This window comes from Protopterus annectens, chromosome 12.part0 (assembly GCF_019279795.1).
Source record: "Protopterus annectens isolate FY-2018-M chromosome 12.part0, PAN1.0, whole genome shotgun sequence".
In the NCBI taxonomy this organism is placed as follows: Eukaryota; Metazoa; Chordata; order Ceratodontiformes; family Protopteridae; genus Protopterus; species Protopterus annectens.
Window position 1 is genome coordinate 836,988,052 of NC_056746.1, and position 12,109 is coordinate 837,000,160.

Consider the following 12,109-nt stretch of genomic DNA (forward strand, 5'->3'; position numbering starts at 1 on the left):
GGTCTACCTTCTGTGCTAGACATCTTGCAAGTAGTAACTTAGAGAAATACCAGCTAATTGAATGCACTTTCCATATACCAAGTTCAGTGTTGTATTATGATCAAGTTCATTCCCTTACCCCCAAGGTTATACAACTTTAGAGCTTGTAAATATTAAGTCACAGGGTGGTGGAGTACTGGAAAGTTTGCCCCTTGCCCTGTCAAAAAAGAAAGAAAGAAAAAAATACTTAAAGCTTGACAGAAGTTTTGATGATTAGTTGTCATGCACTAAATAGGTGTCAACTGCCATCTGCAAATAAACATGAATCCATGAAAAGGGAAATACTTAAGTTAATGGATGAATTGAAATTAAAATTAAATTTAACTGCTAGACAAGGAGGCATGACAGCACAGTACCCCTAGGGCTGGTGGAAATATGAGAAGTAGCATTGATGTACACCTTGAAGTACCCTATTTTGATTTTGACTTTGTAGCAAAATTCATAGTAAAATTAAAATTACATTATTTTAACAATTGTAAAAAAAAAAAAAAAAGGATGACAACATTTGAAAACATGTTTTTGCAGGGGCAAGCCCTCCTGTACCCACCATATCCCCTGTAAACTAAATGTACTAATTCCGAGATCGCTGTACAGTGAAGAGAACGGTAATGTAGATTGCTGTACAGTGCGGAACAGGAACACTAACATTCTCTTCACTGTAGTCTGATCTCTGAGTTAGTATATTTAATTTGCAGGGGGTGGGGGGTGCAGGGGAGCTTGCCCCCCTGCAAAAACATGTTTTTAAATGTCATTTTTTTTTCTTTACAATTTCGAGATTCTACAATCTCGACATTAGCGTCAGGATTCTGAAAGTTGAGATTGTAGGATCTACACACACACACCACACACCACACATCATTTGACTTCAGCATTACCCATAACTGACACCTCAGATTACTTTTGACTTCAAAATTTGTGCATTTTTTTAAATTATCTCTTAAATTCTTTAGAAATAGATTCAGGTTACCATAAGAAGTAAGCCCATTTTATCCTTCACGTTAACCATTTCCAGTTATGTTACAGACCTATTTCAGTGCTTTACCTGCAGAAGTGCAGCACTGTAGTGTTCTGTCTCTTTGGCATACTGCATATGCTAATTAGGCATTTTGAGGGAGTGGCCTCTGCTAATTAGCTATGGGCTGTTCTCCAGAAAAACCCATAGTAAGCCATTTATGCAGCCAAGAACCTGTACATCCTGTTTTATTGGCCTTCTTTCACTTCGCATCCACTAGCAATGTGCCCAAGGTGGCCATTTTGTTACGTGTCCTAAACTGGGACTTGAGGGCCGCCATGGGAAGCCAGGTCTACAATCCCATTCTCCCAGCCCACATGGGAGTGGAGATAGAGCAGCCATGTCATCTCGCATAGGGACTGGCAGGTTGGTCTCCTGTCCTTCACCCGGCACTGTGGGGATGCCACTCTGTGAACGGCACCACACAGGAGGCAAGAGGCCACATGCCAGGAGGCTCGAAATTATGCACATTCGTCGGTGCCTGGCACCATGGGAAAGAGAGACTGAGGCATGCCACAAAAAGGGCAGAGATGGCGGGATACAGGGCCATCTCCCCTTCAAGTTTGAAAGCCCTAGGTGCAAGTCAAAGGGGAGAACTGATGTCACGGAAGTCTGGATGAGAGACTGTCTGAGGCTTCGCGGCCCAGCAGAGTTCTTGGAAGATCCTCCAAGAGGCTCCAAGAGCACACACGACACTGCATAATTTGGCATCAGTTAGGAGATATGTAACCCTGGAAAAGAGCTGTCTCTCCTTGGTAGAAGTGGAACCCCGTAGGGGGTCTGTCCCAGTGGAAGTTTGGAAGGGAGAGAGAGGTGGAAAGTGACTGGGACAAGACAGCTCCCAGCTGGCTGAGGGGGTATGGACCATGCCCCCTCTGGGATAGAAGTCTGGAAGGGGGAGAGAGGCAGATAGTGGCAGGGCTGGGTGAGCTCCTGCCTGGGTGAGAAGAGGGTCAGCCAGAGCTCCCCACAAAGGAAGTCCTTAAGGGAGTGCTAGAGACAGCAGCGGGGCCTGGAGAACTCCTGCCTGTGTGAGCTGGGTCAGGCACAGCCCCCCCTCCTCATGATGGAAGTCCTTAAAGCAGGAACTGGCAGACAGTGGTGGGGCCAGGCAGAGTTTCCCATGATGGAAATCCTTGAAGTGCCAGGGCGGACGGCATAGGGGGTTGGAGAGCTCCTGCCGGGGCGAAGGCATCCAGCTTCACCCTATAACTGACAGCATCCATGAAAAATCACAAAGTCTCCAGAGCTGCTCTGGATTGGAAAGCAGGGGGACTCTAAAGCCTTCATGATAGCATATCTGCCCCTCAGCAGCTGAGAGGAGTTCTGGAGGGGCTGATGGGATCAGAGGGAAACTCCCCTGAGAGGGCCAGAGGGCATGAGCAATCTGGCATGATTTGACAGCCTGCAGGAGACATGAAGGTAGTGGAATCTCCTGACATGAGGAACCGCGGCCGAGGAAGGTCTCTTGGCCAGGTCGAAGGGGAGGTCTGTAGGGTTTGGCCTTGACAGAAATCAGTAAGGGAGTGACAGGCAGATGGGTGTGGGGCCTGGAGAGCTCCTGCCTGGGTGAGTGGGGGTCAAGCAGAGCCCTCACGATGGAAGTCCCTGAGGGAGCGACTGAATGACAGTGGCAGGGCCTGGAAGGCTCCTGCCAGGGCGAAGGCATCTGGCCTTACCCCTATACCCAATGGCATCCCCGAAAAATTGCAAAGTCCCCAGAGCTGCTCAGGATGGGAAAGTAGGGGAACTCGCCACCCTGGGAAGCCAGGTCACCATTCAGACTGAGCAGTCTAAACTGTGTCCCAAAGTCAATGTTCGAGATTCCGGTACAGACACTTCCAAACTGGGACTGGCCTCCCAGACTCTTTAAGCCACCAGCTTCTAAAAGGCCTGATAGATTTTATAAAGTACCTGAAGACTTAAAATGTGTCTACAGATATCCAGTGGCAGACCTTTTTGTGTTTTCCTTGTTTACAAACCCTCTAAGCTACTAACTACTGCCAATGCTCTTCCCTCAGATAAAAAGCAGTGGACAGACTGGAGAAGAAAGTTTATTTAGCTTCCATTCTTGCCTGTAGAGATCTGAATTGTCACATCCAAATGACTAAATGCTTGCTGTCTGTTTTGAGGAATTTAAGTATAACATTGTTCTGTATGGAGGAAACAGCAGTAAACAGCAGACCATATCTGCAGTGGCTCAGGCCTCCCAAGTGGCTAGGCACAGCATAAAATGCAGGTGTGATAGAATAGAAGCTTCCTCCAGAGCAGATGCTGCAGGTTCTCTTATAAGGAAGTGTGAATGGTTTCTGTCTAACCCCCTCCCAGAGAGCTTTTTATTTGTTTTTTTTTTTGTTTGTTTGTTTTTTAACAAGCATCATTATTGAATTATCACTTATGATACAGGCAGTCATACTTTTATATAAATGAAAACAAACCATACTGACATATTTTCATTTGCAAAGATACATTACATGTCAGTCATTGTCAATCAAGCATTACATAGCTCATTCAATTCCTGCTTTCCTTAAATCTCATTTCGTCTTCAGAACATTATTCTGCAAGTATTGTTCCCACAATTCCCATTTTTTCTATGTAATTTGCTCATACCTTTTTCCAAAGATCCCACTTCCTGTTTTTTATCTCTTTTACTATATTCACTACTTCTTGAATGGTTGGTTTATACTTTTGAGTTCTATTTTCTAGTAATTGCTTTTTTGACAGCCACCAGAATTAAACTCAGCAAGGCCTTTCCAATAAAAGGAGACTGGAAACCTAGACTGGACCTTTCAACCCTTAACACTTTTATTTATGTTCCTTCTTTCAGGGTGTTATTTTTACAAGCTGTTCTACCATCCATTCTTCTGCACGCTTTCTTGGTGTCTGGATCTAAAGGACAGTTACCTCCAAATTCCTATTCACCCCTCATACAGGAAATTTCTGAGTTTTTCAACTTCCCATCACACTTTTTTTGTTCTGTGCTTTGATGAAACAAAGAACGTCGCTGGACACTGCTGTTCCTTTTAAAACGTTTATTCAGTAACCACAGTAGTTCAGTAAAAAAGATAAGCGCTTTCGGGACTACTCCCTTCCTCAGATAAATTTCACTTAAAAACAATACACTAAAAAACAACACATCCAATGAGATTCAATGAAAGACCCGCCTATTCTGAAGCGTGGGTCTTATTGGTACAACATCATTCAAACCTGGTGCATGTATAGCCATTAATTCAACAATCTACTTCGACTCAGCTAACTCTGTTTTATGCCTCAAATCACCCCCCCTGTTGTTAAGCCTGATATTAACCACTGCCCTAAACAAAAAACTATGTGTGGGAAATTCTTCTATATGTCTACTAAGTGCATTATGAGGATCATTATTTCTAATGCTGGACATATGTTGAAAGATTCTAGTTTTTAACATTTGATTCGTCTTTCCCACATAAAAACATTTCCTACAATGCTATTGACAGTATGCATCCACGATACACATATTCTAATATAGTGCAAGGACAGGCTAGCAGGATTTCCAGGATCTGTTTAGATGATGAAGATTATGAAAAGGAGTTAACAACACTTAAAGGTTGCCTGCAAGATAGAGGCTATCAGAGCAAGAGAGTGAATAAAATAATCAATGACAGTAAGTGTTATAGGGGCAATAAATATAAACCCTGGTTACAACGTACAGAAACAACAGAAATGGGAACAGTGGATAGAGTTAAGGTTTTTAAAGAACCACAGGTGCTATTTACATATAGCAGTAACATAGGAGACATTTGTCATATTGTCCGTAATAACTGGAATATTTTGACTAGTGATGTGAATTTGAATAGCATTGTAGGAAATAGACCCTGCTTTGGATACAGGAGGAACAAGAATCTAAAAGATATATTATGTAAAGAAAAGCCCATTAATAATAGGTCAGCTTTTTCAATTTCTGCAGGAACTGTACCTTGTGGGAGGTGCAAAGCTTGTGGCCATATCAACAATAGAAATTCAATATTTATACACCCAGTAACTGGTAGGCAGTTTATGTTAAAAGGTAAGGCAACCTGTCATACCACAGATTTGGTATATTTGGCAGAGTGCAACCAGTGCCCTTGTTTTTATGTGGGAAAGACGAATCAAATGTTAAAAACTAGAATCTTTCAACATATGTCCAGCATTAGAAATAATGATCCTCATAATGCACTTAGTAGACATATAGAAGAATTTCCCACACATAGTTTTTTTGTTTAGGGCAGTGGTTAATATCAGGCTTAACAACGGGGGGGGTGGGGGGGGTGATTTGAGGCATAAAACAGAGTTAGCTGAGTCGAAGTGGATTGTTGAATTAATGGCTATACATGCACCAGGTTTGAATGATGTTGTACCAATAAGACCCACGCTTCAGAATAGGCGGGTCTTTCATTGAATCTCATTGGATGTGTTGTTTTTTAAATAGTGTATTGTTTTTAAGTGAAATTTATCTGAGGAAGGGAGTAGTCCCGAAAGCGCTTATCTTTTTTACTGAACTACTGTGGTTACTGAATAAACATTTTAAAAGGAACAGCAGTGTCCAGCGACGTTCTTTGTTTCATTTTGGATTGTTTTCGTAAGCTGGACTTTGGTGCAGTACCTAATTTCCTTGTGTGCCATTGTTCTGTGCTTTACCTTTTGGACTTTCTACAGCCCCCAGAGTTTTCACAAAGTGCCTGACTCCAGTCCTAGCTTACTGCAGGACTCAGGGAATCTAGATATTTCCTTATTTGGACTACCTGTTGTTACAGGCAACTTCTTAGCAGACTGTCTGGACTCATCTCAACTTCACCTTCTCCCTACATCAGGGTCTTGTGTTCACAATTAACCTAAAGAAGTCCACAACAGAACCGACCCAAGACCTAGTTTTCTTGGGCTGCAGACAAGACACCAGACTCATGCAGGTCTTTCTACCTCCAGACAAAGTTCAGAGCCTCTCTTGTTACTTCCATTCTCTTCTTTCTCTTCAGACTTATACAGCAACAGAAGTTCTCAGAGCACTGTGGTTCTTAGCTGCAACAATACCCACGGTCCCCTTTGCCAGATTACATATGAGAAATATCCAGTGGTATCTGAAATCCATCTAGTTCCAACATTCCCATCCCCTGAACACCCAAATTCCTCTTCTACCTTGCTTAAAGAAGGAAATCCTTTTGCGAGTATCACAGATAAAGCTTAACCCATGTCTGCCTTTCAAAGTGCAGACACCACAACAGGAACTGAACACATACACTTCAGACAGTGCATGGGGAGCATGGTCAGGCAACCTGGGAGTTCAGGGTCAGTGACCACCAAATCTAAGATCAGAGCACATCAGTCTGAAGGAGATGTTGGCACTAATCCAGGCATTGCAGATTTTCTCCCACTCTTGGAATCCAGGTCCCTTAAGAGTGCTCACAGACAACACTACCGTTGTGTGGTACATAAACAGGGGGGCACCAGATCCCATCAGCTGTGCAGACTGGCTCTTCTGGCAAGCAAACCAGTCTCACCAAGTGGTTTACATTCCCTCACAGGACAATGTTCTGGCAGACTTTCTAAGAAAATCAAGAGAAGATCCCCATGAGTGGATGAGGAGAGAGAGATGAACTTAGACATAGTCCACAAATGGTGGGGGGTGGGTCCCCTCAGAGAGCTATGTCCATCAACAACAAACACCTTCCTCTTTTTGCACCAGGACACACTGCTTCCAAGCTTGAAAAAATGGATGCAGTGACCTTTTCTTGGAAAGGGAGGTTTCTATATGTCCCCCCACACATTTCTTCTTCCCAAGGTCCAATAAAGATTCAAAGAGATTACCCAAAGATCTTACTGGTAACTCCTTTTTGGCCAAGTTAGCATTGGTTCCCCCCTTCTGTACCACAAAGCTAAGGATGTTCACCAAAGTTACCTCTCACAGTGGACTTGCTCACACAGCAGAAGGGCTCATTGCTTCACCCTAATCTGGCAGTATGGATGACAGGATTCTGATCCTTTTTAGACGCCAATTTTCTGAGGATATGCTACAGGTTTTCCAGGAAGCAAGGAAATCATAAGATTTACTGTCTGGTGTCATGCTCATAAACAAGATCCAGTCCATTCAAATACCCCAGTAGTCCTCTCTTACTTGCGTGAGCTGTTCTAATATGGTCTAGTAAATTCCTGTATCAAGGCACACCTTTCGGCTACTTCTTCTTGTCTATCTGTGGATCTTCCTCTTCTGCCCTGACTAGAGGTAAAACAGTTCCTAAAAGGTGTACTCAACATAGAACCTGCTAGGAAAGCTGTCCCACCTGCTTGAGATCTCAACTTTGTGCTAGAAAAACTCCCCCACCCTCCTTTTGAGCCTGTAGCCTCTGCCTGTCTCATAGGTTCATGGATTGGTACTAGGCTATCGGCCCTAGGGCCTATGCAAGCCTAGCCATAGCAATTCCCTGGATATTTCTTCCCACAATGTTTACTTCCCTGGACCCCTGTCTAGCAGGGAGACTGACATGATCCCCAGAGTGAATTTCCTATCGCCCATCCAGTCGTCAAGGCTCCTTTTGAAGAGGGCCAAGGAGGCTCTCTGCCGACATGTATGGGCAGTCTGTTCCAGAGTATGGGGAGTCTCTGGGTCAGGAACCTATCCCTCCAGCATGTTTTGTTCATTGTGATGACAAGGTTTAGATCCCTGGAGTGTGTGGCTCTGAGGGATTAGGATTTCTTTAAGTGGAGCATGTCCAACAGCTCAGGGTTTGACATGGTCTTATATGTTAAGCAGAAATTGCCTCTGAGTAGACGATATGCCACAGAGTATAGCTGGAGTTTTTTTTTAGATGGTCAGCATAGGGCATCTGCTTTAGGCCTGTGATTCTTTTAGTGAGGTATTTCTGCGGCCTTTCCAGCTGTTGCAGATGTCTTGTGAGGTACATACCAAACAGGGCATTGTACTCTGTAATGGGTCTAATGAGGGATGAGTACAGTGGGACAATGACCTCCTTTTTTCTGGATGAAAAGCCCTTAGTGATGAGGTGTGCCACATAGAAGGATTTCCTAACTGTTGTGGGGATGTGGTTATCGAAGATGAGACCACTGTCCACCTGTGTCCCTAAGTGTCTCATCACATTTTCGGTGTTTAGTGTACTACCACCTATGTGGTAATTCATGGGTACATGGGTTTTCCGAAAGGGGATGACTATACATTTCTTGGCATTAAGCTTGAGCCTATAGCTCTGGCACCAAGCATCTGTTTCTGTAAGGCACTTTTGTAGAATATCCACATCATTTGGGGATTCAATAATGGCTCCCAGTTTGCAGTCATCTACAAACTTTGTTAGCCAGAGTCCCTTAGTGTTGGCCTGTACTTCAGAGAAGTAGGTGCCAAGCAAGAGTGGTCCCAGGACTGAACACTGGGGCACTCCACTTGTCACTTGTCTGGAGCTGGATTTGGAGTCGGCTACTTTTACAGTCTGGGTTCTGTCAGTAAGCCAGTTGGCAACCCATCGAGTGACGTAGGGATTTATGCCCATCTTAGTAAGTTTGTCTATGATTCCAGAGTGAGGGATGGTGTTGAAGGTCTTGGCGAGGTCCAGATAGGCTGTGTGAGCCACCTTACCCTCATCTCAAACTGTTTTCTTGGAAAACCAGTAGTCATTACCTCAGCTAGAGGAGTCTCTGAACTACAGGCCCTTGTGATGACCCCTCCCTTCCTTAATTTTTCATAAGGACAGTGTGTCTTTGAGGGCCAATCCCTCTTTTCTGCCTAAAGTGGTAAGTGAACTGTCTCTCGAACAGGCCATAAATCTTAACACTTTCCTTCCTAATCCATAAAATAATACAGAAAGGATTCCACATTCTCTTTATAACTCAGATTCTGCTTGGATAAGACTAAGTTTGTCCACAAGTCTGACCAATTGTTTGCCTGTTTCTAAGATTCCAAGTGAGGGAATCCATTCTCTAAGCAAACTGTTAATAACTGGATTTCTAATTTCATTACTTTTTGCTACACTCAATATTGTAAATCCTTACCTACTCCAGCAAAGGCACATTCTGCTAAAGGCAGTAGCCTCATCTGGAGCCTTTTACAAGGGGCTTGATTCTAGAACTATCTTAGAATCAGCTACATGGTTTTCTGTGCATACCTTTACCAAACAGTAAAGACCGGATGCTTTTTCTAAATCCAGAGCCTCCATCGCCAGGTCAGTCCTATCCAGATTACTAGTCAGTTCTATTTTTCTCATCCAACCACCCTTCACACTTCCTAAGTTTTGGAATCACCCATCATTTTGGAATACAACAGTGAGCTAAGGAAGGGTATATTACAGTTCTTGCCATAACAATAGATGTCCTCCTGATCACTTTTGCAGTATTCTTTCCCACCGTGTTTTTCCCTTCCCTTATACTTTCTTTCCTTTTGTTCATGGACCAAGGAGATGACTCTCTTTCTGCCATCCCCATCTTAGCTGACCATTTTATTTTGTTGACCAGGCCTCTGCAGGTTTACTGGCTTGAGAGATAGTCTGAGGATTTATGCTCATACATTCACTTATGTACCCTAATGTCTGTGGGCTACATCAGAAGTATGGCTATATGGAAGGTCATACATCAGACATATGGCTCTGTGGAGGATTTTGGTCTTGGTGCCCTGGCCTCAGATTAAGGTTATTTAGTGAAATAACCCAACAATTTGGAATACTGCAACAGTGATCAGTAGGATATCTCATGTTACATGTGATTTCTTAACACAACTGTACTATATGTAAACATTAATAGATCTATAGTTTTGCAGCACAAAACACCTCTGGAAAGGAAGAACAGTAGACATCAGGGATGTAAAAGTAAACCGTAGTACACTTTGATCCCTATACTCTTGGTATGCAACCAGAGCGGCCATGGTGGTGCAGTGGTTAGCATTGCTGCCTCACAGCAAGAAGTTTTCCAGTTCGATCCTCTGCTGGGGTGCCTTATGTGCAGAGTCTGCATGTCTTCCCTGTGGTCGCGTGGGTTTCTTCCGGGTGCTCCGGTTTCCTCCCACATCCCAAAGACATGCTGTAGGTGGATTGGATGCTCTAAATTGGCCCCAGGCATGTGTGCCTTCTGTGGAAGGTTGGGAGCCAGGCTGGCAACTCGACACCATAAAACTCCACTGCCAGTCATGAGCAGACAGGTGATCCACTGTGGCGACCCCTAACTGGGAAAAGTTGAAAGAAGATGAAGACTTTTGGCATACAACCCAGTCTTTAAGCAGAACATTTGTCCTCTGTGCAGCCACTAGTCACCAGGGATATTCATAACATATTACCTTAGTCACTGAAAATACATTAAAGTGATAAAGGGAGGTCCAAACCCTTCACTCTTGGGGAAGAAAACAGCTTGTTAGGGTAGAAGTTTTACCCTCTGTGCTAACTGAGGAGCGTTTGTATTGGTGTGTTTTTTTATTGCATATGAAATCTGTAACTCTGTTAGTTACGAGGAACTGAGCATGTATAAGACACAATATTAATAGTGTTCTGCAAATCATGGACATTTGAGTGGGATGCATGTGTGCTCATTTGGGGGGGATGCCATACCTGTAAACAGCCATGCTGAAGACTTCAGGACAAAGCAGGGAGAATCACTAGATGATAAAAGGGAGAAGTTTTAAAGTAGTACTTCCAGTCACTATTCATGCATCAAGATGCACTCTCCTAACAAAAAGAAGAATGAAACTAATGTCTGGCATTATTGACTGACAAAAAGGATCCAATAGTTATGAAGACAAGGACAAAACTAAGAGGATACGTCAGTGACATTCTGTCAACTCAGTGACAGGTAAGAGGTAGGTGTGTGTGTGTGTGTGTGTGTGTGTGTGTGTGTGTGTGTGTGTGTGTGTGTGTGTGTGTGTGTGTGTGTTACAACAAGAAGAATGGGCCACCGGAGGTACTTACCACAGGAAAATGCTGATTTGCATTCAAAGCAGTCGCTGACAATTCAGAGACATGTAACTTAGCCAGTAACATGATTCTGAATCACATATTCTGCTATAGCAGAAATAGCCCCTTTTGACCACAACTCTTACTGCCCACATGGGATTATTTCTAAATCCAAATTGATAGATTGCTCAGATTCATTGCAAGTCACCTTTCTTTTACCCTTTACTGCATCATATTCTCCATGTTCTTCTTACTTGTTTTGTCAGTATTCATATAGCAAAGTGCCTGGTGTCTGTCAGCTGAATGCCTCGTGTGGAACTAGGACTTTGATGTAACTCTCATAAGTTAAATGTTGGGGATTCTCATTTACTAAACTGTTGTGGGCAGCAATGAGTCTCTTCTTAGTCAGCAAGGGAACATAAACTGATGCATATGAAATGTTATGGAATCAGATAATGTAACATATTGTGGTTATCATTTTTTAATTGAATGCCGTTTTATTTTAGAGCATAATGAAAGTGTTGACTAAGATTATGTACATATCTGTGACAGCAATCTAGAGTAGTACTAGTACTGATTATTTTGTGAGCTATATCCATTTTCATTTCATAGAACTGGTTCCGGCCATCTTCTTCCGTAAGCAAGAAGAACAAGATGAAAAAGTTCAGCACTTTAGTAAATGACAAGCAGAAAAGCACAACTGGGAAGAAAAGAGGCAGAAAACCCAAGGAAAGGCCTCTAGAGCTTTTACCAAAAGAACCACTGAGGCCAGAGAGAAAGACTTACACCAGGAAGCCATTCAGCAGCATGGCACATCTATTGCATCACAGCAATGTAGAAAGGGAGAAGGGGAATAGGCTATTCTGCAACAAGAAGAGAAGTCTGAGTAAGATGGCAGAAAAACAGTAGTCTTTGAACTGTAGAACTTGTTTTTCTAACTGGTTTACTTGCCAGGCTGTTGGTTTTTCTTTTCTCTATATTCTCCCATTTCTGATCACCTCTTACCTGCAGTGAGCGTTGTTATTACCTTGTGATATCTAATAGTGCCACAGTTCCATCCTGATATATGCCTCTATAGCAAATATATTACAAACCTGTGTTAGAAAAGCCTTATTCCTGGAGATGAAACCTTATAGAACTAATAACATACTGCCTGGAACATTTTCCA

At 43.1% G+C, this 12,109-nt stretch overlaps 1 protein-coding gene across 3 annotated transcripts in view; it reads left to right on the forward strand.

Moving 5' to 3' along the window:
* The window catches only part of ZNF512B (zinc finger protein 512B), a 1,438,759-nt gene that overhangs the window by 1,401,776 nt on the left and 24,874 nt on the right, over positions 1-12,109 (forward strand). For all 3 annotated transcript variants that reach the window (XM_044089878.1, XM_044089880.1, XM_044089879.1), the window contains exon 17: positions 11,554-11,827. In XM_044089878.1, the coding sequence (XP_043945813.1) occupies positions 11,554-11,827 (274 nt within the window). The remainder of the gene's footprint in view (positions 1-11,553; positions 11,828-12,109) is intronic.